At 43.2% G+C, this 25,600-nt stretch overlaps 1 protein-coding gene across 2 annotated transcripts in view; it reads right to left on the minus strand.

Annotated features, from left to right (window-relative positions):
* LOC122941383 (graves disease carrier protein-like) overlaps positions 1–25,600 on the minus strand; it is a 27,911-nt gene continuing 2,311 nt past the window's right edge. Inside the window, exons 2-10 of one of the 2 annotated variants that reach the window (XM_044298598.1) lie at positions 23,872–23,987; positions 22,354–22,446; positions 22,066–22,199; positions 16,812–16,875; positions 13,758–13,879; positions 11,324–11,390; positions 3,111–3,273; positions 2,090–2,158; positions 1–835 (exon numbers count right to left, since the gene is read on the minus strand). In XM_044298598.1, the coding sequence (XP_044154533.1) occupies positions 670–835; positions 2,090–2,158; positions 3,111–3,273; positions 11,324–11,390; positions 13,758–13,879; positions 16,812–16,875; positions 22,066–22,199; positions 22,354–22,446; positions 23,872–23,965 (972 nt within the window). In that variant the 5' untranslated portion in view covers positions 23,966–23,987 and the 3' untranslated portion in view covers positions 1–669. Of the gene's footprint in view, positions 836–2,089; positions 2,159–3,110; positions 3,274–11,323; positions 11,391–13,757; positions 13,880–16,811; positions 16,876–22,065; positions 22,200–22,353; positions 22,447–23,871; positions 24,002–25,600 lie in introns of both variants that reach the window. The other variant, XM_044298597.1, reaches the window with a different exon arrangement.

Genomic DNA, 25,600 nt, shown 5'->3' on the forward strand with positions numbered 1-25,600 from the left:
GGAGCCGCGTATGTCAGATGCCTGTAGAATCGCGCATACAGAGCGCGACATCCCGAACGCTCAGGTCTGAACCCAGCGTAACAGACACCCTGCTGCCAACAATAATAGTGGCAAAGGAGCAGCCACCTAACAGATGTCCTATACATTTATACACACACACCTATAGCACAAATAAGGAACAGCAAGTGTACATGTATTGTGCCAGTGATAACATATTACATGATGCTCTCAGTAGTGAAAATAAATATTAATCGTAATTTTTTCTCAAAGTGAAGATTGCGACCACTATTTCTGATTTATTACACCAGAAAGACTTGATCTGAAATGGAGTGCAACTGCATTCTGTCAGACATGTACAATACGTGGATGACACGTTACGCATATAGATTTAATCTCTTCTGTAAATCTAATCAGCCAGCTGAATTTTTTTATTCTGATATTATTTCTAGGAGATGCATCATAAATATAAAATTCAACATCTTTATAAAAATCACTCTAAAAAGGCTGTATCTTACAAAACAGAAAGTCATATTATTTACAACGGTGTTCAAATGCAAAATCTGAAGCATCCTATGCAATGGCTACACCAATGCAGCAGCCGGGGAAACGTGCTCAATTTATTGCCTGCAGCTAATTACACTGTACAGACCACTGCGCTGTAGCTGAAGATCAGACCGTCTGGTTTAGGTGCAGGACCTGTCGCATAAACTCATAGGTGGTGAAGGCTACAGACTGGGATGGGATGCAGCGGATGTAGTTGAGAGATAAGCCTCGGTATAGCCCCCTCCTTATGCCGTGCTGTTTGTAGACGTATTTAAGGGTCTGTAACATGGTCCTGGAAAAACGTTAAAGACACGTTATATACAGTTACAGTTTGTATACGGCGCTACAGAACATGCTGGTGCTATAGAAGTGAATAGGATGGTTGGCAAACACTGATTTATTTTGTAGCATTAAAGGGGCTGTCTCACTTCAGCAAATGGCATTTATCATGTAGAGAAAGTTGATACAGGGTGCTTACTAATGTATTGTGATTGCCCATATTGCCTCCTTTGCTGTCTGGATTCATCTTTCTGTGGCAATATACACTGCTCATTTCCATGGCTACGACTACCCTACAATTTTTTATTTTTTTTATCAGATAATTTGTATTAATGATTTTCAATTTATACAAAAATACACATGGAATATCAGCAGCGGATACAATAATGGGCACAAGTAATCTATTTGGACCTGTAGAAATTTATCTAGACATTTTCCAGAAGTAATAGTACAAGTTACATGTCAAGGCCCATTCATCCATATTTTAATATTAACAGTGACTACCCCACCCTTAAACCATCCCACCCTGGCAATAAAACAGGCACAGCAACCACAAGACCACCCAACAATCTAGTAGTGGTGGTCGTGCTTGCACACTATAGGAAAAGTCGCCGGCCTCTCTAGTGGCTGGGGCCGTGGGAGAGTGCACAGGACAGCACTATTTCCTATACTCCAGCACTGATAGACTGCAGGGTGGGCATAACCCCTGGAAACGAGCAGTGTCTAATGTGATGGAAACATGAATCAAGCCAGCAAAGGAGGCAATATGGACAATCACAATACATTAGTAAGTGTCTTGTATTAACTTTCTGTACATGATAAATGCTATTAACTGAAGTGAGAGCGCCCCTTTAACAAGAATTTTACCATTTTACGTTCTCCATTTACCGCCATATCCTTCTCCCTGTTTGTGTTGAGTCAGTATTTATTTAATAAATCAGTGTTTGCCAACCATCTTATAAATACGGATACCTTCATGCTCCTGCTTTGCAGTGTATATCACAGGGGCTTAATATCAGTTGGGAGCCAATGGCATCTTGGAATAAAACCGTAGGAGTCACATTCATTTGGAGCAACATGAAATATAGAAGGCACTTGCAGGCACACCAGACTGTGGACTGACCATGGACGCTGGCAAGCAGAAGCTGTTGGCGCAAATGGCAAGTTTGTGCCCTATTTTAGTTGCCATCTGGAGCTCTGTGAAAGCCTGCCAGGTAGTGAAATGTAATGGATCATGCCACGTACTGCGAGTCACGTAATTACTTACCGGCACTTTTCATTGTCTGGCAGGATAGCCGCCAACTGCATTCTCCGCCGTGTAACGTCCAATGGATAACTGTAGGGATCAAGGAGAGTAATGACTGTACCTAATGCAGATCGCAGGAGCATCTAGTATTTAGGGCAATACTGGTCAGCCTTCCTCACATGTAGCTTTCTGATGGGGCCGAAGGCTGGTGACATTCAGCCACAGCCAGGAAAGTGTCATTCACCAAAGTCACCCACAATACCTTCATGAAATCCTGTAAGTGTCAGCCAGAAGGGGGTTGTCACATTATAGACATAGGTGGCATATCACAGGGGGCTGACTGTGACCCCACCAATTGCTAAAAGAAAAAGCACTGCTTTGTCTCCTGTTGGCCTGCTCTGAAAAGGGGGGCAGACAGGAGATGAAGAGGCGCGGTGCGTCCTAAGTGCTGTTGCCGGTTTGCTCTAGCAGTCAGGGACACAGTGGTCAGAAATTGGCAGCATATTCCTGTGAAATGCCACCTTTGTGTTATATCACCAACTACGTAGATCCTTTGTAGTCCAGATTCTAAATTCATGCTGTGAACTGCACTGCATTAAGTGCAGAGGAGGAGATTTACTAAGGCGCTTACTGTGCAGCTCTTGATATCCCCTGCGCCGCCGAAGGATGCGCCTAATTTATGACGAGGCGCACACTTCAGAGTATCCTCCTGCAGTCCGTGCGCCTAAACAGAAATCTACGATAACTCAGAGCTGCCGTAGATTTCTGGCTTCATTTGTACCAGAAAACCGGCGTGAACGAAGATATCTTTGTTCCCTTTCTGAAATGTGGCCAGGGTGGTGTAAAATACAAGAGATGCGACAATTCTAGAACGAGCTTGTTTCAAGGGAGGAACACACCGAGACTCCATGCCAGAAGTAGGTTTATGTACTTTTAAAAACGGAATCTTATAGTTCACTGGGAATGAAATCTATTTGCCTCCTTACTACTTCTTATAGTATCTTACTGCTTGGATGTCACCTTGAAGTATAAGATAACTTACGAAATGGTCTGGGCAATCGCTCCGGCTACTCCCCCACATAACAAGCTAGCAGGCGTTTTCAAGACCCAAATATCTGGGTTGTCGGAAGAAGGTTTTCCCAATAGCTCTGGGAAGTGTCGCAGTCCATTGGTCTTCAAGGTTTCAAAGGTAAAAAATGAAAATCCTGTGAAATGAAAAGATATTTATTTACACTGGGCAAATACCCAAAAAAAACCTCCTTAAATGTTTCTCAAATATAAGGACACAATCATGGGAGCTTTAATCAGCAATGTACAGGAAAAATCAATGTGAGGGAACACTTATCAGAACATTGCTTGGATAAGAGCAAATTGTACCAAGCATGGTGAGCTTCACACTGAGTGAGCAAGGCTCATCAGACACAAGGTCATTGTAAGGCCTCATGCAAACGACCGTTGTTCTGGTCTGCATCCGAGCCGCAGTTTTCGCGGCTCGTGTGCAGACCCATTCACTTTAATGGGGCCGCAAAAGATGGTTACAGCACTCCATGTGCTGTCCGCATCCGTTGCTCTGTTCTGTAGCCCCGCAAAAAAAAAAAAAAAAAAGAGAACATGTCCTATATATTTGTCAGTTTTGCGGACAAGAATAGGCATTTCTACAATGGGCCGCCCGTTCCGCAAATTGCGGAAGGCATTTAACTGCTTTACCAATGGTCAGCACAGAAGACTTGACTATCAAGGGGGTAGGACTAAAGACCGGTCAAAAACAACACAAATCATATTTAAGTAAGTTGACCATATTCAAATTTCAAACACATCTGACTAAATTATATTTGAGGGACAGAAAATGATATTTCATATAAGAATTTTTGTCCGCTTCACTTCAGCAGTACAATGCCTTTGAAAATTACATCATAAATACTGTCCCTTCTGTAGCAGTCCGCACAGCTCCTATAGTGAAGGGGCCAAAAATTATTATATGAAATATCATTTTCTGTCCCTCAAATATAATTTAGTCAGATGTGTTTGAAATTTGAATATGGTCAACTTACTGAAATATGATTTGTGTTGTTTTTGACCGGTCTTTAGCCCTACCCCCTAAATTGCGGAAGGCACATGGGCAGCTTCCGTGTTTTGCGGATCCGCAATTTGCGGACAGCCAAAAAAACAGGACGGTCGTGTGCATGAGGCCTAAGGCTACTTTCACACTTGCGTTTTGAATTCTGTTTGTGAGATCCGTTTCAGGGATCTCACAAACGGTTCAAAACGGATCAGTTCAGCCCCAATGCATTCTGAATGTATAAGGATCCGTTCAGAATGCATCAGTTTGCCTCCATTCCACTCTGGATGCGGACACCAAAACGCCTGGCAATGCAATTTAAGTCAATGGGGACGGATCAGTATGCACTGACAATATGGTGCAGTTGAAAACTGATCTGTCCCCCATTGACTTTCAATGTAAGTCAGGACGGATCCGTTTTGACTTAGGCTTTTTTTTTTTTAAAGAATAATGCAAACTGATCCGTTCTGAACGGATACAAGCGTTTGCATTATAGGTGCGGATCCGTCTGTGCAGATACAAAACTGATCCGCACCGAATGCAGGTGTGAAAGTAGCCTGAGCTGAATACAAATGTTGATGTCAGAGGAGATCCTGATCCTTTTGTTCTTCCAGTAGATAAAGCACCTCCCGAGCTACTGTCTGTCTGTAGCTTTCTTTTTCCACATTTTTTCATTTTACACCCACAAACTTAAAGGGAACCTGTCACCTGGATTTTGGGTATAGAGCTGAGGACATGACATGGGCTGCTAGATAGCCGCTAGCGCATCCATAATACCCAGTCCCCATAGCTCTGTGTGCTTTTATTGTGTCAAAAAAACGATTTAATACATATGCAAATTAACCTGAGATGAGTCCTGTATGTGAGATGAGTCAGGGCCAGGACTCATCTCAGGTTAATTTGCATATGTATTCAATCGTTTTTTTGACGCAATAAAAGCACACAGAGCTATGGGGACTGGGTATTACGGATGTGCTAGCGGCCATCTAGCAACCCATGTCCTCAGCTCTATACACAAAATCCTGGTGACAGGTTCCCTTTAAATGTATTTTATGTAATAGACCAGACAATTCAATAATCCGCAGCACTCGCCGGTAAATGATGAAAATAGTGGCGATTTATTCACTCAAGCAGCCAGTATACAGCGACGTTTCGACCTCAGTTGGTCTTTATCAAAATTTATGTAATAGACCAACACAAAGTAGCAAATATGTGTGAAGTAAAAAGAAAGGGATACATGGTTTTTAAAAAAATGTATAAATAAAAATCTGGAACGTGTGGCATGTATTTGTATTCAGCTCACCTGGGTCAATACTTTGTAGGATAACCTTTTGCTGCCATTGCAACTGCAAGTCTTTTGGCGTATGTCTCTACAACAGGGGTCCTCAAACTACGGCCCGCGGCCCTCCGAGGACACTGATCCGGCCCGCCGGGTGTTTTGGCAGTTTCAGCAATTCTGGCAGGGCACAGCAGGAGAGGAGCGTTGCGCTTTCATTGCGCTCAACTCCATAGTGATCTGCATCGCCTTCCTCAGGACAGCGATACAGATTGCTGTGCTGTGGCAGGGGAGGGAGATGAGTCTCCCTTCCCTGTTCCTCTGATAGGCTGCCGGCACAAGGCCCGCAGCCTATCAGAGGCCAGTGCAGGCGGCGTGATGACGTCATCGCGCCGCTCGAGCAGTACAGAGCGGGACACAGGCCAGAAGAGGCCTGCATCTCACCGCATCGCAGATGGTAAGTATGAGTGTTTTTATTTTATTTTATTAAATCGGCCAATTTTTCTGCCACTCTTATTACTGGCACATGGGGGGGCAGCAATTGGCACTTCTTACTGGCACATTACTGGCACATGGGGGGGCAGCAATTGGCACTTCTTACTGGCACATGGGGGAGGGTGGCAGCAGAGAGGAGACTGGCACATGATGGGTGGGGGGAGAATTGGCACTTTTTACTGGCACATGGGGGGGTGGCAGCATAGAGGAGACTGGCACATGAGTGGGGGGGGGGGGGAGAGGAGAGTGGCACTTATTACTGGTACATGAGTGGCGGGGAGAGGCACTTTTTACTAGCACATGATTAGGGGCATCTATGGGGGCACCTCTTACTGGCACATTATTGGGGGGCACTATGGGGACATTTACTGAGGCCACAAAGAAGGGGTATTTTATATGGGGGGCTCTGTGTGGCACTAATATTATTAGTGGTATTATCTGTTTCTGCAGTATAGTATTGGGGAGCTCTGGATCCGCCACTGGTTCTATTCGTCTTGCTGTGCAGGCGCACCTCCTTCCAGACCTGTGAACCTCATGTGCAACTGCGTCACAGGAAGTCCGGAGAAGAAGAAAGGAGAAGGAGATGTTCAGGGGTAGGGAAATGTGTTTTTTCACTTCAAAATAAGATATGTGCAGTGTGCATAGGAATTTGTTCATAGTTAAAGGGGTTTTCCCATCTTGGACAATGGGGGCACCGCTGGGACCGGCACCTATATAGAGAACGGAGCCCCGAAAGTGAAGGAGGGCGCACTACGCATGCACAGCTGCCCTCCATTCATTTCTATGGGGCTGCCGAAAATAGCCGAGCGCTGGCTCGGCTATTTCCGTCGGCCTCATAGAAATGAATGGGAGCATGGGCAGTGCATGCGCAGTATGCTCCCATTCACTTTCGGGGCTCCGTTCTCTATATAGGTGGGACCCGCACCTAACTATATGCCCCCATTGTCCAAGATGGGAATACCCCTTTAAACTATAGTCCGGCCCTCCAACAGTCTGAGGGACAGTGAACTGGCCCCCTGTTTAAAAAGTTTGAGGACCCCTGCTCTACAAGCTTTGCACATCTAGAGGCTGAACTTTTTGCCAATTCTTCTTTGCAAAATAGCTCGAGCTCAGTCAGATTGGATAGAGAGCGTCTGAACAGCAATTCTCAAATCTTGCCACAGATTCTCAATAGGATTTAGGTCTGGACTTTGACTGGGCCATTCTAACACATGAATATGTCCAAACCATTCTTTTGCCGCCTCTACCAGGTTTTCCTCCAGGACTGCCCTGTATTTAGCTCCATCCATCTTCCAATCAACTCTGAGCAGCTTCCCTGTGCCTGCTGAAGAAAAGCATCCCTACAGCATGATGCTGCTACCACAATGTTCACAGTGGGCATGGTGTATTCAGGCTGATGTGCAGTGTTAGTTCTCCGCCACACACAACATTTTGCATTTAGGCCAAAAAGTTTGGTCTCCTCTTACCAGAGCACCTTCTTCCATGTGTCTGCTGTTTCCCCTACATGGCTTGCTTTCAAAAATGTCTTTCTTCTCGCCACTCTTCCATAAAGGCCAGATGTGGAGTACAGGACTAATAGTTGTCCTGTGGACAGATTCTCCCACCTGAGCTGTGGATATCTGCAGCTCCTCCAGAGTAATCATGGGCCTCTTGGCTGCTTCTCTTATTAGTTTTCTCCTTGTCTAGGCTGTCAGTTTAGGTGGATGGCCAAGTCTAGTTAGGTTTGCAGTTGTGCCATACTCCTTACATTTTCGGATGATGGATTGAACAGTGCTCCATGAGATGTTCAGAGCTTAGGATATAGATATATAATTTTTTTTTTTTTTTTTATAACCTAACCCTGCCTTACACTTCTTCACAACTTTATCCCTGACCTGTCAGGTGTGTTCCTTGGTTTTTTATGATGCTGTTTGATTATTCTTCTCTAACAAACCTCTGAGGGCTTCACAGAACAGCTGTAGGTATACTGAGAATACATTACAGACAGGTGGACTCTATTTACTTATTAGGCGACTTCTGAAGGCAATTGGTCGCACTAGATTTTATTTAGGTGTATTAGAGTATAGGGGGCTGAACAGGATGCCACTCTTCAGATTTGTATTTATTAAAAATTTAGAAAACAATGCATCATTGTCTTTTTGCTTTACACATACAGTACTTGCTACTTTGTGAATAAAAATACCTTTTTCCCCCATTTTTAAAAATGAAAAGCAAAAAAATAAAATGGCAGCCTTATGCATCACAAAAAAAGCTTCAAATGATTTACATAACCAAACAGGAAAAAATAAAATAAAATGGTATGGCTTTCAAAGACGCATGTACTAAAAATAAATAAAAACTATAAAAAGGAAAAATGAGTCTGGTCAGAAAGGAGGGTAAGTAACCTGGTGCTGAAACGGTTAATCGTATTACCGTATTTTTCGCCCCATAAGACGCATTTTTTTCCCCTCAAAAGTGTGTGTGTGGGGGGGAATGCCCCTGAGTCTTATGGGGCGAATATTAATGAAGTGCTTCCATTTTGGAAGCGCTCATTAGTACCGGAGGCCAGGGAAGCGGTGAAGGCTCTGTACTCACCACTTCCTGGTCCTCAGCTGTTGGCTGTGCACAGTGTGAGGGCGCTCTGTGACCTCACGCTGTGCGCGCTGGATCCCAGCACAGCAGACAGAGGAGGAGGAAGACCGAGCGTGCTGGAGGTGAGTAGCGGAGGTGTCCAGGAGCAGTGCATTTTTTATTTTATTTGCTCTGTGGCACTGGGAGCATCTGAAATGGCATGGGGGCTCATAACTGGCATGGGGGGTCTGATCTGAGGTCTGATTGGGGCTGTCAGATGAGGTCCGATTAACATTGGGGGTCTGATTGCTGGCCTGATCTGAGATCTAATGAAAAATATTTTTTTCTTATTGTACTCCTATTGTATTGTAAAACCTAGATGCATCCTCTGGGCGAAAAATACGGTATTTCATTTCACAGAGATAAGGTATAAATCTGAACTTGTTCTGTGTTTTTGACTGCACCTAGTTTTGGCTCACTATCACTGCTGGAAACCATTGACCAAACAATGACTGTGTGAATAAGGTCTCAGTGTCTGATTGGCAGGAGTCTGACAGCAGGGGCCCCTACCGATCACTAGAACAGGGGCCTGTACTCCTCATTTGCATGTGGTGGTCACGCATACACCCTGCCACTTCATTCAGCTCTATGGGTCTAACTAGACATTGCGAGCGCTTGTATTCGGCCATCTCTGGCAGTCCGATAGAGCTGAATAAAGCGGCGGAGACACAAGCGTATCCGCTGCGCCATTCCAACGGGGAGCACGGGCCCTGGAGGTCAGAACCCCAGCAACCAGACACTTATCTATCCCTTGTTCGCACTGTAGGGGATAGATAAGTTACCTTAATGGAACAACACCTTTAAGGTACAGTACAGACCAAAAGTTTGGACACACCTTCTCATTCAAAGAGTTTTCTTTATTTTCATGACTATAAAAATTGTAGATTCACACTGAAGGCATCAAAACGATTAACACATGTGGAATTATATACATAACAAAAAAGTGTGAAACAACTGAAAATATGTCATATTCTAGGTTCTTCAAAGTAGCCACCTTTTGCTTTGATTACTGCTTTGCACACTCTTGGCATTCTCTGGATGAGCTTCAAGAGGTAGTCACCTGAAATGGTCTTCCAACAGTCTTGAAGGAGTTCCCAGAGATGCTTGGCACTTGTTGGCCCTTTTGCCTTCACTCTGCGGTCCAGCTCACCCCAAACCATCTTGATTGGGTTCAGGTCCAGTGACTGTGGAGGCCAGGTCATCTGGCGCAGCAACCCATCACTCTCCTTCATGGTCAAATAGCCCTTACACAGCCTGGAGGTGTGTTTGGGGTCATTGTCCTGTTGAAAAATAAATGATTGTCCAACTAAACGCAAACCGGATGGAATAGCATGCCGCTGCAAGATGATGTGGTAGCCATGCTGGTTCAGTATGCCTTCAATTTTGAATAAATCCCCAACAGTGTCACCAGCAAAGCACCATCACACCTCCTCCTCCATGCTTCACGGTGGGAACCAGGCATGTAGAGTCCATCCGTTCACCTTTTCTGCGTCGCACAAAGACACGGTGGTTGGAACCAAAGATCTCAAATTTGGACTCATCAGACCAAAGCACAGATTTCCACTGGTCTAATGTCCATTCCTTGTGTTCTTTAGCCCAAACAAGTCTCTTCTGCTTGTTGCCTGTCCTTAGCAGTGGTTTCCTAGCAGATATTCTACCATGAAGGCCTGATTCACACAGTCTCCTCTTAACAGTGGTTCTAGAGATGTGTCTGCTGCTAGAACTCTGTAAAGAAGAACCTAAAAAAGGGGGTCAGTCAGCACATACCAAACCGCAGGAGCGCATTGCTATAGCAGGGAACAACATAGAAAGACAAAAAACATGCAATGCGACAATTGACTGCAATATAAAGTACAAAATTGCATAATAATAACAAGTGCTACACAATAAGTGTAGCACTTGTTATTATTATGCAATTTTGTACTTTATATTGCAGTCAATTGTCGCATTGCATGTTTTTTGTCTTTCTATGCTAGAACTCTGTGTGGCATTGACCTGGTCTCTAATCTGAGCTGCTGTTAATCTGCGATTTCTGAGGCTGGTGACTCGGATGAACTTATCCTCCGCAGCAGAGGTGACTCTTGGTCTTCCTTTCCTGGGGCGGTCCGCATGTGAGCCAGTTTCTTTGTAGCGCTTGATGGTTTTTGTGACTGCACTTGGGGACACTTTCAAAGTTTTCCCAATTTTTCGGACTGACCTTCATTTCTTAAAGTAATGATGGCCACTCGTTTTTCTTAACTTAGCTGCTTTTTTCTTGCCATAATACAAATTCTAACAGTCTAATCAGTAGGACTATCATCTGTGTATCCACCTGACTTCTCCACAACGCAACTGATGGTCCCAACCCCATTTAGAAGGCAAGAAATCCCACTTATTAAACCTGACAGGGCACACCTGTGAAGTGAAAACCATTTCAGGTGACTACCTCTTGAAGCTCATCAAGAGAATGCCAAGAGTGTGCAAAGCAGTAATCAAAGCAAAAGGTGGCTACTTTGAAGAACCTAGAATATGACATATTTTCAGTTGTTTCACACTTTTTTGTTATGTATATAATTCCACATGTGTTAATTCATAGTTTTGATGCCTTCAGTGTGAATCTACAATTTTCATAGTCATGAAAATAAAAGAAAACTCTTTGAATGAGAAGGTGTGTCCAAACTTTTGGTCTGTACTGTATACGGGCACCTTAAGTCAGTAGCCCAGAAAGAGTTCCCAGTATATATGCAGACAGCAAAGTGTGAGCAATGAAAGAAAATTATAGAAATTTCCTAATGATTACTAGTCTTTATAAGTAGAGGTTTCCAGAGTAACATACCAGCATAAGGAGCCATTCCCACAATGGTAGGTAGAAGTCCTCTGTAATAACCACGAAATCCTCCTTCCTGCAATAAGTAAAAATTAGACCCAAAGGCATTCCCTCCCCGGAAGCAGCCATGGCGAAACAAATGATAGAGCACAACTCCCTCCCTAGAGGATACATAAGTAATATGTACAGTATGTAGTACCGTAAGGGTTTCTGGTGTGTGTAATAAACATAGAATATGCTTACATATTAGATGTATTACTGACTATGTTGTATCTGTGACATCCCATTGCCAGGCTTTTTTCATTACTTATCATGGGATATGGATACCTCACCTCAGGGGGTTTCACCTATTGTATGTACCGCAATTATTTTTAGCTTGATCTAAAAAGGCAGTATTTTGTCTATAATGTTTGTATTTGTACACACTTGTGTTCTGTATAGTTTGTTTCTAGGTGTGTTTTGACTTTTTATGGGTCGTATACAGCACTTTACATTTTTGCCTTTTTTGTAGTTTTTTTTGTACATGGGTGTAGAATTGAAATTAGAACACTATGATCACTGGAGGGCCTCCTCTGAGACCCCCACTGATCTTGTGAATTGAAGGGATGAAGCTTTAAAACTAGGGTGTGGGGGGGGGGGGGGGGGGCGTCTTACAGGTCAGACCATAACAAAGTCATGGCGTATCCTAGACGTATGCCATCACCTTATAAGATGGGAATGCCCCTCTAAAGGGGTTCTAAACTGCACAAGAGCATTTACTGCTCACACTGATGAAAAGTCTGAGGGGACAGGTTAAGGGCTCATGCACATGGCGCAAGTATTTTACGGTCAATAAAACATGGATCCCGTCCGAGAGCATGCTGCCATTTCTTTTTTTTTTTTTTTTACTTTCGATAAATATGTCCAATCCTTGTCCACAAAACAGACAAGAATAGGACATGTTCTATTGTTTTTCGGGGGCCGCGTAACGGACTTACAGATGCGGACAGCACAGGGGTGTTCTGTCCCCATCTTTTGCGGCCCCGATGAGATGAATAGGTCTGCATCCTATCATTCATCTCAATACGGCCGTGTGCATGAGCCCTAAAGCTTCTCAATGACTTCAATGCAAGCAGCGCAGAGGTCATGGCTATAACTTATAGTTCATAATGTAAAATGGGTTTCGTATTAAAAAGGAAAAAAAAACACAATAAACAACCATAAATTATACCAATATTAACCCGTTCCTGATGCAGCCATTTTCCACTTTTTACTTCCTGCGTTCCAAGAGCCATAACCTTTTTATCTCTATTCAAGAAGCTGTACGAGGTCTTGTTTTTTGCAGGACACGCTCTAATTTCTAATGACATTTCAGATTTCACACAATGGGCGCGGTGGACTCAGTTCTGCCACTGTTTTGTGCGTTTCGCTTTTATGCTGTTGTCAAACTTACATGTGAACTTTATTCTACAGGTCAGTATGATTATAGTGATGCACAAAAAAAAAAAATTATAATAATTTATATAAATAAAAAATTATATATATTATACTTTTTATTATAATTATTTGAATTGCCATAACTTTTTTAGATTTCTGCCTGCATAAGGCTACATTCACACGAACATATTTTGTTTCCGTGTCCGTTCAATTTTTTTTTTTTGCAGATAGGATGCAGACCTATTCATTTCCATGGCTGCGCAAAAAATGAGGACAGCAAACCGTGTGCTATTCGCATCCGTATGTCCGTTCCGTAGCCCCGCAAAAAAAAATTAAAAATAGAACATGTCCTATTCTTATCCGTTTCGCGGATAGGCATTGTTACAATGGATCTGCAAAAAAAAAAAAACGGATGCCATACTGACGTCATCCTTTTTTTTTTTTTTTTGCGGATCGCAAAACACATACGGTCCTGTGAATGTAGCCTAACTGTGTGGAGGACTTATTTTTTTTACAGGGCGATCCTTAGTTTTCATTGATACATTTTGGCGTTTGTATAACGTTTTTGTTACATTTTTTTTATTGTTTATTCAGTTTTATTTGTCCATTAGTTTGTTTATTTAGCTTTATATTAATGGTAAATTCACTGTGTTCATAGGTCTTAACAACTATGAAAGGCCTTGATAAGGCCCCGGGCTACCATTGCAATCGAATAGCTCTCGTGATCTCATTATAGGGGGCTGTTCAGTCATGGGGAGCAATATGCCCCTGGAAAGTAACTGCTCAGAGGAAATGGTTGCAACTGCCCACGGCATCTGAGGGGTTAAAAGTACACGATCGCAGTTGTCTCTGATCACGTACTCTGCCGGCGGAGGTCTGTAAAACAACGGGCACCCACTAGCTAAGGAGGCCGATATGTTCCTGACCAGGCACCATCTTTAAAGACCAGACATCTGCTGTACATTATGCGGCGGATGTTGGGAAGGGGTTAAAGTATTATGGATAAACCACATTAAAAATCACTTACCCTTGTGTAAATAGTTTTGAACGTGTGGATAATGCCATTGTATCCAAGCTCTCCTTTCACTTGAAATGCAAGACGTGCTCTGACCATATCGAGCGGATAGGTAAAAATGACAGCAGTGATTCCTGAAACATCAACAGCATCAACAGCAATTACTGAAACAGCATGACACAAGCATTCTCAAATGTTAGGGCCCATTTATACAGGGATTGGGAATAAACCGTTCAGTCTGATTGATGCCTGCTCATTAAAGCTGCATTCGCACGCAGAGAAAATCTACTACGATTGTTCAGCCCCATACGGATTCATTTTTTTGTCGGCAGCACATCCCTGTTTACACTGGACGACGTGCTGCACAAACGAAGGATCACCCAACAAACAAGCATCTTCTCATTCGTTAGGCGATTGGCAGCACATTCACATGGAGCATTTATGAAGAATGAGCATTCATACAAATGTTCTTTAGTAATCACCGTCCCCATAATCTGTTCATGTAAATAGGCTCTTAAAGGGTTTGTCCAGGATTTTAAAGAGGTTATCAAAGTTCTGTAATGCCCCCTATATGGATTACAAATCCGATCTAATAGGCTGAAGCCTCAAGCAGGCTTCGGTGCCTATTAGGTGACTATACCAATACAGGCCACTAGGTGGCAGCATTGTATTGGTATAGTGCAAATGAAGTGTTCGATTGTGTACATCAATGAACACAATAGGCAATCTAATGATTGGCAGTTATTGTCACCCAAGGTGACAAAAAAAAAAAAAAAAATTTAAGTTCAAATCACCCCCCCCCCCCCCTTTCCTTAAAATAAAAATACTTACATAATTAAAAAAAAATAAACATCATGGGCATCGCCACGTGTGAAAATGCCCATACTTTTAAAATGTAAAAATATTAATGGCATACGGCAAATAGCGTAACGGGGGGGGGGGGGGGGAAGAAAAAAGAAAAAAAATGGCCAATTTGCCATTTTTGGTCACTTCGACTACGCAATAATTATTTTTTTTTAGAAAAAGTGATCAAAAAGTCACACACGCTTCAAATTGGTATCACTGAAAAGAACAGATTGTCCCACAAAAAATTGGCAAAAAGTTATAGGGGGTCAGAATATGGTTATAAAAAAAAAAGTTTTCCCTCAAAGGTTTTTTTTTCCAGTATTAAAACGCACAAAAAAATTATACAAGTGTGGTATCGTTGTAACCGTACTAACCTGGAGAATGAAGATAAAAGGTCAGTAAATAGTGCCATTAGAAAGTACAACTTGTCCTGCAAAAAATAAGCCCTCATAAGGCTATGTGAATGGAAAAATAAAAAAAAAGTTAGGACTATGGGAAGGCGGGGAGTGAAAAACGAAAATGCAAAAATGGAAAATCCCAGGGTCCTTAAGGAGGTTAAAATCTAGACGTGTCAGACAAATTCAGAGTTCATATTTGGAATCAGTGTGCTCATTTTAGTACAAATCACATGTTTTTGTCTCAGTAGCAAAATAAATGTTGCGCGGTGTATAGAACTTGGATAACCACTTTAAAGGGTAACTGTCATGTTTTAAAAAAAACTTTTTAGTATAAGTTGCTGCTGCAGCAGCATTATGCATAAAGCACTCTTTCGTTTATTCACATACCAGTGTTTTCCTTGAGTTGTTTCTTTAGTTATAGCTGTTCAAACATAATGAGGACAATATGAGGACCTTCTCAAGATGGCTCCTTTGCCAGTTCTCTGAGGCCAAAACTGCTTTCCCTCACTTCCCATACACACTTGCTGTAGCCCCCAGCTTCCTGGCAGCCAATCAGATTTGAATACTGAGAGACACGCCTCCTTGCTCTGAAGCCTAATGCAGGCATGCAGTGTGAAGGACCGCCCCTCAGTCTTCTTAGCCAGAGACAGACAAGCCATCAGTGGAAAAGGACAGGGGACATTAAAGAAAGCTGTTTTTATAAGGTAATTACAGATCTTTTGACAATTATTGACAGACTTAGGTATACATGCCTAGCTCTGGTAAACTAGCAAATAAAAAAACAAATATGACAGTTACACTTTAATATTGATGGCCTATTGCCAGGGATGGGCAAACTGCGGCTCTCCAGCTGTTTTAAAACTACAACGCCAAGTTTGCCCAGTCTGCTTACAGCAGGGCATGATGGGATTTGTAGTTTTACAACAGCTGGAGAGCCGCAGTTTGCCTATCACTGGCCTATCCTAATGATGGACCATCAATATCAGTTTAGCGGGGGTCCGTCTCTGCACCAATCAGTTGTTTTCAGAGTAGCATCAGAACTACACAGCTCCGTTCAACGCGCGGTGGATGGTGCTTGTAACCGAAGCGGCTCCCATTCATCTCAATGAGAGCAGCGCTGCAGTTATCAGCCCTGTCCACTTCAACATGAATGGAGCTGTGTAGTTCCCACACGGAGCTACGCTGAAACGGCTGATCGGTGCGGAGGCGGACCCCCGCTAAACTGATATGGATGGTCTATCCTGAGAATATAAGGGAAGATTTACTAGTATATTCCAGAAGCAAGACTGTTAACTTAGAAGGTCTTAAACTGCGCCACAGTTATCATATTGACCGATACTGGATGATAAATCTAGACATTTTAAAAGGTGCGCCAGGCCTGTGATGGCTAACCTCCCGCACTCCAGCTGTGGTAAAACCAACTCCCAAGATGCACACTTGCTTGGCTGTTTCCAGAACTTCACAGAAATGAATGGAGCATGCTGGGAGTCGTCGTTTCACCACAGCTGGAGTGCTGAAGGTTAGCCATCGCTGGCCTAGTCTAACTTTACGCCACCTATTAGTTGGCTTGGTTTTGCGCCAAAACGGTCCACTGGAGCCTGACCCTCTGGCGGAGAAGTCACAAAAATAGTCTACATCCTTGCTTCCTCTATATGCTGAGGGTTAAGCAGTTTATGTCAACTCACGTCCAGATTAAAAATAAAATATTAATAAATGATAACCAAAGAGAATCCATATGTTTTCTTAATGTGTGCTGCAGGTGTAGTTACAAACCAGAATTACATCTGCCCACTCTGCGCCATATAATATACTGGTACTGTACCTGCCATGGAGCCAGCCATTAATCTGTGCAGAAGTTCAGATCTGCCAATTTTGGCACGCAGCAACTACAAGGTAAATATAGGCGAGTTAATTTGGCAAATCTGAGAATGAATCTGAAATTTTTGGGCATATGTGACAAAAAGGAAGCAAACAATAGGTTTATATAGCCACACAGTAGAGTTACTTCAGGCTAAAAACCTTTAGGGTTCATACACATCCGTGTGGATTCCGCAGATGGCCCCAGACCCATTCAACTCCGTAGTGCTTTCGTGGGGTTCTGTGCCTCCGTTCCGTACCCGACCTTCCGGATTGCGGACCCATTCAATTGAATGGGTCTGGTGCAAAAACGTCCGGGGCCCTTTCATGTGAATGTGCCTTAAAAGGGTTCTCCAGGACTTAAAGGCTATGTACCATATACCTTTGGCAGAATTTTTTATTTTATTTTATAAATTGCATTGTACTCATTTTTAAATCATTTTTATATTGGTCTTTATTAAAAATATAGTGTCCTTTCTTCTGTACAGAGCTGACATGCTCTAGTAGCACCCTGTGAATTTTCTGTCTTTTAGGGACTCCTTATCTCTGACAGTTTAAACAAACACTCTTTATAGCTGAGTTTTTATCTTACTGATAAGAATATGGCTTAAATAAGTGTTTATGACTTATAAGTAGTTTAGAGATAAAATTTATTAGATGCACAAAGCCAAAGTATTAGTCACACAGATAGAAAAACTGTTAACCCTTTGTGACAGAATAGCTCAATATTTTTAATAAAGGCCAATTGAAAAAAAATTATTTTTAGCCAAAAATGAGTAACATGCAATCAGAAAAAAAAAAAAAAATGCCTCCACAAAGGTGCACATAGCCCTTAAAGGGGTTTTCTCACTTTAGCAAATAGCATTTATTATGTAGAGGTAGTTAATACAAGGCACTTACTAATGTATTGTGATAATCCAGCCAGCAAAGGAAGCAATATGGACACATTTTTCTATCACATTATACACTGCTCAGTTCCATGAGTACGACTAGGGATGAGCGAATCGACTTTGGATGAAACATCTGAAGTCAATTTGCATAAAACGTTGTTAGAATACTGTACGGAGCGAGCGCTCCATACAGTATTAGAATGTATTGGCTTCTATGAGCTGAAGTTATTACTTCACGAAGTCTCGCGAGACTTCGAGTAATAACTTCAGAAATTAATTTCTACTGTTGAAAACCTTTTAACCGAACTCTGTTTCGGTTCCAAGTGGTAAAAGGTTTCTTACAGTAGAAATTAATTTGTGAAGTTATTACCCAAAGTCTTGCGAGACTTTGCAAAGTAATAACTTCAGCTCATAGGAGCCAATACATTCTAATACTGTACGGAGAGCTCGCTCCATAGAGTATTCTAACAAAGTTTTATGTGAATTGACTTCGGATGTTTCGGATGCACACTATAGTAAAAAGCACCAGCCTATGTGTGGTCCCACGCTCCCGGGCACCAGACAAATCACAATACATTAGTAAGTACCTTGTATTAACTTTCTCTTACTAATGTATTGCGATTGTCCATATTGCCTCCTTTGCTGTCTGGATTCATTTTTCCATCACATTATACACTGCTCGTTTCCATGGTCATGACCACCCTGCAGTCCATCAGTGGTGCTTTTGTTTGCACACTATAGGAAAAAAATATATCTATCAGCCTCTCCGGTGAGCGGGACCATGGGAGCTCTCATAGGCTGGTGCTTTTTTATAGTATGCAAGCACGGCCACCACTGATGGATTACAGGCTGGTTGTAACCATGGAAACAAGCAGTGTATAATGTGATAGAAATATGAATCCAGCCAGCAAAGGAAGCAATATGGATAACAACAATACATTAGTTAATGAAAAAAAAAATCCTTTTAGTTACTGCTGATCTTTCCTTAGGATAGGTCATCAATATCAGATCAGTGGGGTCCGAGCCCAAGGCATTCCAGTCGATTAGCTGTTGGCAGGAGCTCCAGGCACCAGAACTACTGAGCTCTATTCTCTGTGTACTGGCTGCACTGCTGCTCCTATTCATACAGACCTGCTTATTTCAGCAGTTTGTAAAAGGTGCATTTAGACGCACCAATAATTGTCCAGATACTGGGAACGACCGTTCCTGATCACGTGGCTGTCTAAATGTGTCACCAATCACCCGATGAATGAGCAAAACGCTTGTTGTTCATCGGGCGATCCTGTCGCTCATGCAGGCACCACCGATCATGGCTTCTGAGCAGCAGATCGGGTGGTCTAAACAGCAATCTGCTGCCCAGAAACAATGATTCTGTATGAGGAAGACACAATAGCAACCCCCCATCCTCCAGTGAAGAAGATCGCCGCATGATTGAAAGCTTTGCTCTTCCCATGATCTATATGGTGTGGTCTGCAGTTTCAATGGGTCAAAACTCCTGTCAGACTCCCATTAATATGAACATCCACCCATGAATTTTGTTTCCTCGCCTTTATCTAAATAGGTCACAAATATTTGCAATATGTTTTTTCAGATGCAGAGATTTCAGATAAAGAAATTCAACCCCCTAAAAAAGGTCTTATAAACCTCTTTCAGTTCACCATCTAAAATTGCATTTCAAAGCGGTCTTCACAAAGGGGATTGGCTAGCATGTGTAAAATATGGTGGAACCGAGAGTCTGTCACAACAAATCTTTGGGTGGTCTTCTCATAGAGGTGGTTGTTTGCAGCCACCACTACGGGGAGCTTAATCCAGTCTGCTTATACCCCAAAAAAGCAATATGCAGTAAGCTCATAAGCTCCCCCTAGTGGTGGTGACATGCAGACAAAATATTTGTAGCTGTAAAACTATTTAAAAGGGGTTGGCCACTTTCTGGCTTCTTGTGACCCATGTGTAGGTAAGTTGACTACATGGCACTTACCAATATATAGCCTTTGTTGATATTCTGCTATATTTCACAAGCCATGCCCCCTTATTAAGCAAATCTGTGCTGTCCACATAAAGGTCTTGTCCATAAGATGGCCGGTGGCGGAGAATCATGTGACCAGACATCTCTCAGCCTCCTCCATTCAAACACACTGCACCAAAACCCCAACGCTGCAAGTGCAGACGGCAGGTTCAATGTACAATGTATTTGAATGGAGGAGACCTCACATTAAAGGCGATTTGCCATGACCCTCCATCAGCAGCCAGTTTATGGACAGGACCTCTGTGTGGACAGCACACAAGAGAAGGTAAACAAGGGGGCAGACCTTATGACGTATAGAAAATGGCAGAGAATTTCATCAAAGTGCCATATAGTCATCTTACAAACACATTGGTCAACAGTAACCAGAAAGTGGTCAACCCCTTTAAGAAATGAATAATCCATAAATGCTGGATCTAAAAACAACATGATAACACAAGGTGGGGTTTCACTTTAAGCATAGTCAGTCAACAACAGCTACTTGCACAGATATTTGTGATTAGCTGGAAGAAATAAGTGTTGTAATGCTGACAGAATATCACGTGGCACATTTTATAGTTACAAAGTTCAGCAGTGATCGGGATGTTCGGTCAAACAACATGTAACCTTCAGTCAACAAGTTCTCCTTGGGATAAAATGCTTACTGCATTCCTACACTGCCGAAGATCACAAGGAAAACTATTCAGAAACCCTTCATTTCAGTCTTTTAGGCGTATTTTCTACATTTAAATGCAACCAATTAGAAATGACACATAAATATGATGTCCGTGGTAAAGCCATTGATAGCCCGTATCGTCTCATTTATTACATCACCAGACAAGCGAGATCAGTGGGATATGGAATACATATGGGGAGATTTATCATAGACGGGGCTATGATAACAGGCACGCGAGTCGTACACCTCCTCATACATTAGGCGCAGCATATGGCAGCCTGTGCACCCACACCGATATCTACGTCAGCCCCTGGCTGGAGTGGATTTCAATGTTCTTCTACCCCAGAAAACTGGTGTAGAAGATGATGAAAGTGGCAAGGCTGGCGGAGAAATGTTCAGTTTAAAACGTTGCAAACTTGCAGTGTGCGGCTTTGATGCCATAAAAGTGGCAGAGTTTAAGGATAAATCTGGCCTATAATGCGTGGTTGATCACTAACCCTTCTTAATATAAAGTTATACAAATCTGCCTGGGAAATTCAACAGCGGCAGAATTACTGTATTTTTTGCTTTTATAAGACGCACTTTTTTGCCCTCAAAGTGTGTGTGTGGGGGGGGGTGACTGTGTCTTATAAAGCGAATCTGTCGAAAATCAAGCCGGCCAACTGTATTGCAGGAGCTTTTAATTAGCCTGCGATTTACCGTAAGTGTGTGGCGGGAGGCTGCAGTTAAGCATTCAGTGAAGCTGAATGCCGCCAGCCTGCACACCCATAGTACACCGCTGCTGCCTGGGTCCACTCCATAGAAGAGGAGGGGAGAGCAGTTCTCCTCCTCCGCTGCTGCCTGCATGTAGGTAATGCTGATTGGTGGTGTGCGCCGGCTGGAACTTCCGCCTCCACCAATTAGCTTACCCCCTCCCTCCACTCCGGGCATGAGCGCCGTTGCCACAGACCACCAATAGAACTTCAGTGAGATAGGAGGGAGGAAGGAGTTGCAGGGGCCTCCGTCGCCCTGTTCTATCCCCTGTCACCTAAAGTCCCTGGTAAGTGACAGCTCAGGGGCGGACGTAAAAATTAACTGTGTTAAATGAGACCCCCCTCATCCAAAAGAATGCACCCATGTACTGTATTACCATCTTTAGGACGATGATACAGTTGAATACTGTGGAGAGGGCAGCAGTATTTTGAGCCGCACTGTGGTATTTGATTCTGCTGCGGTGGTACGTTGTGCTACACTATGGCATTACAGGCCCTGCCTACTTCTGTCGCCCCCGCCTACTTCTGTCGCCCCCGCCTACTTCTGTCGCCCCCGCCTACTTCTGTCGCCCCCGCCTACTTCTGTCGACTCCTGTTTTCTATCAATTTAGTCCTGCCGACAACATGGGGCCACTTTAAGTTGCCAATCCACCCCTGGATAAATTTCAGCTACTGAAGAGAGACAACCCCTTTAAGGCAGTTTTCTGATCTGGATCCACATGTGGATGTATTTTAAAGTGGACTTAATAAAAAATATATTGCTTTACAGACTTTCCATTGAAGTGCTGGAATTTATTTTCCTCTCTGAATTACTGCTGTGGGCCCTGCTCTTCATGTTCTTCCGTGCGCAAGGAGAGTGGCGAACTGGTAACAAACTGACAAAAATGAAAAAAAAGTACCTTTTTATACTTGTCGAATGCCATAAACTGTATGGCGCCATAGGGAAAGATCCTGACCATCATGGCTCCATTTCCTTTGTACAATCCCAAGAAACCTTCATTCTTTTTGATGGCAAATACAGTGGCCAGAACGCCTACAAGCAAGTAAAATGGTACAACGTGTGAAATATTTTCTCTGTGGTAAACCGCATTTCATTCCATTAGCTTTGTCAGGTCCCTTTAAATTATAAAAGCCACCAATGGGAAAATTACTCAATGCCATTAAATCCATTAGGACGTTTTTCTTACCCAAGTGTCTGTAGTGGACATTTTGTGCTTGCAACAGAATCTTCACCCTGTCCAGAGGTGCAATGGTGGATTTCGCGCAGCAACTTGCAACGCCTAGATAAAAATGGACAGAAAGTGTATTACCGTTATTTTATTCTACGCTGATAGACCTAACTTTAATAACAGTCACGCAGGAAAAGTCCATAAGATCTACTATTTTGCTGATAGAAGAAAGAAGACATGGGCGTCATGGCCGCTAAGGCTACTTTCACACTTGAGTTTTCCGGTACCGAGATCCAGCAGAGGTTCTCAATACCGGAAAAAATCCTTTCCGTTTAGTCCTCATGCGTTCTGAATAGAAAGATCTGTTCAGGATGCATCAGGATTTCTGTTCCGTCAGCATTCCGCTGCAAGCTGCCGTTTTGTGTCCAGTCATAAAAATGGGAAAAAGCTGATCTGTTTTTTTTTTAGAAGCCTAAAAAACGGATCCGATACCTATTGACTTTCAATGTATTAGCACCGGATCCATTATTTATTTTCAGTTTTGATTTTACACACCCGCATCCTAACGGAACGGATGCATCCTGATGTGCAAAATCAAAAAACGGATCCTCTGCTGGATCTCAATACCAGAATTAACAACGCAAGTGTGAAAGTAGCCTAAAGGGGAATTACCTAGGATTCAAGTGTAGTGGGAGACGTTTGTTTTATCAAATGACTGGTTGAACAGAGCCTTACCGCTTTATTTGGGACAATATCCACACTTCCATTTAAATCAATATCAGCAGCGCCCCCCCCCCCCAATCATCTCTTTGAAGAGAATGCAGCGCTCATACAAGTGCCGCCTTCTCTTCACAGTTTACCTGCTCGCCATGGACATTACAGCAAGCAGGTGTAATTACACCCAAGCCGTTCCATCACCTGTTCAAGTGGATAGGACGGAGTCCTCCCATTGAAGTGAACGGGATGGCGGAGCTGTAATGGCAACTGCTCGCCGCTGAGGAGACGACGTACAAGTGCTGTGCTCTCTTCAAACCGATGATCGGCGGGGGTGCCGGCAGTCAGACCCCCACCGATCTGTTATTGATGACCTATCCTGAAAACAGGTCATCAATAAAACAAAAGAGGACAACCCCTTTAAGTGGTTTTTCATCTTTTAGATATTGATGATCTATTTTCTGGATTGTCATCAATATCAGATCAGTGGGACCCGACGCCCAGCACCCCCACGAATCACCTGTTAACTGCGGCTGCTAGACACAGAACAATGGACAGAGCGGGAAGCAGAAGACTCTGTCCATTGTGTAGTATTTTTTTTCCATCCCTATGCAGACAGACAATTTGAGAAGTAGATATTCCTCAGAATAGAGAATTTCATGAGAAATGGACGCATTTTCTAACTGCATGCCGCCATTGTTTCCTACAGCCATTCTGCATTTCTTTTACCGTATCAGACACTTCCTTCTTGGTCAACCAACTTATATTTAGGTTCATAAAACATTTAGTTCTGTATTGTTAGGATAGGAAAGTGTGTTTTACCTCCTGCCACAAACGACCTAAGCCAATAGAAGTCTCTGTATCCTGGGTTTTGCAGTCTGCTTTTAGATGGAGTGATGGCGGCTTCGGAAGTCATCTTGATCAATAATGCATGTTTCCTTTATAGAAAATACTGGAGAATAAAATGACTGGAAATGTTAATAAAATCACATTACAAAAAGTATTGGAAATGTTCTTATATTTCAATAGTCCCTGTCGGTGCCACGCACTCTGTATAAATCAATAGCGCCGGTGAATAGAAGAAGCTTTGTAACTTATCAGAGAAAAATGCCTCCTTTACCGCTCCCCGTTATCCAACATCCTCTGATGAAGGCAGATTTACACCGCACAACTGTAGGGCCAGTAACGGGTAACAAACGTCAGTACAAACGCTCATTCCCGATAATCTGCCCATGTAGAGGGACTGCCGATCACCCAATGAGCGAGCAAGCACTTGTTCATTGGGCGAATTCATGGTTGATGCAGACACCAGGGACCCAGAAACAATGATTCAGTATGAGGACAAGCAAAGGCATTAGCTCATTCCCATACAGGGGAGGCGATTGCTTCATGTAAAAGCAGCTCTCACCTCTTCTGATGAGCAGACAATTATCAGTAAGGAACCCTTCCTTCCTGACAATTTTCTGCTTGGTGTACTCATGCACACAAATTATTTTTCGTTTTCCGTGTCCATTCCGTTTTTTTTGCAGACTGCATGCAGAACCATTCACCACAATGGGGCAGCAAAAAAAATAAATGACTCCGTCTGTATTCCGTGTCCCCATGTCCCTTCCGCAAAAAATAGAACATGTCCTATTATTGTCTGCATTACGAACAAGGATAAGACAGTTCTATCAGGGGCCGGACATTACATTCTGAAAAATGCAGAATGCCCCCATCTAGTATCAGTGTTTTGCGGATCGCAAAACATCCAGCAGTGGTGTGCATGAGCCCGCAATGTTTATTTAAAGGGAACCAGTCACCAAGAAATGCACTGCCATCTGCCGACAGCATGTTATAGAGCAGTTGTACACGCCGGGACGTCTTTTCAGTGACTGACAGCTATCTACATATACACACATAAAAGGGAATGCTATCAGTCACTGATAAGATGGCCCCCGTGTACAACAGAGCTCAGAAGGAGCAGAGATTTAAAGGGAATCTGTCACCAGCGACCTCCCTATCAAACTGTTCGCATAGACACATAGTTGGGCTCCCTCACCCGCCGCAAACCCCTTCTATGCTGCGGTCATCGCTGACCGCGGCATAGAAGGGGTTAATCCGCCAGCATCGGCTTTTACAGCGATGCCGGCGGATACAGCAGGGGCCCGGCTATCAGGGACTGCCGGGCCCCTGCAGTGATCGGGCATGCACCGCTTCTGTCCCCGCCCGATCACCATGATGTAATAGTACGTCAAAATGCGGCAAGTCACTTGCCGCCATGACGTACTATTACGTCATATGTCGGGAAGAGGTTAAAATGCTGTTTTACTGTTTGCTTATCCAAGGCCCCATTACCAAGTTGTGAAACTTTTGCCTAATACGCAAATTAGGCTTTTGGTGCAATAGGGGTGTTACCATTGCTGTTGTTGCATCCAAGCTCCACTCATTTTTGTGGCCTGCCCCACCCTCGTAGCTTAGCCTGTCAATCAAAACAGAAAGGGAGGGGTTGACCACTGAAAGCAGCAGAGCTTGAGTGCAACAAGAGGAATGGTGATGCCCTCATTGCACC

The sequence above is a fragment of the Bufo gargarizans genome, chromosome 6 (assembly GCF_014858855.1).
Source record: "Bufo gargarizans isolate SCDJY-AF-19 chromosome 6, ASM1485885v1, whole genome shotgun sequence".
In the NCBI taxonomy this organism is placed as follows: Eukaryota; Metazoa; Chordata; class Amphibia; order Anura; family Bufonidae; genus Bufo; species Bufo gargarizans.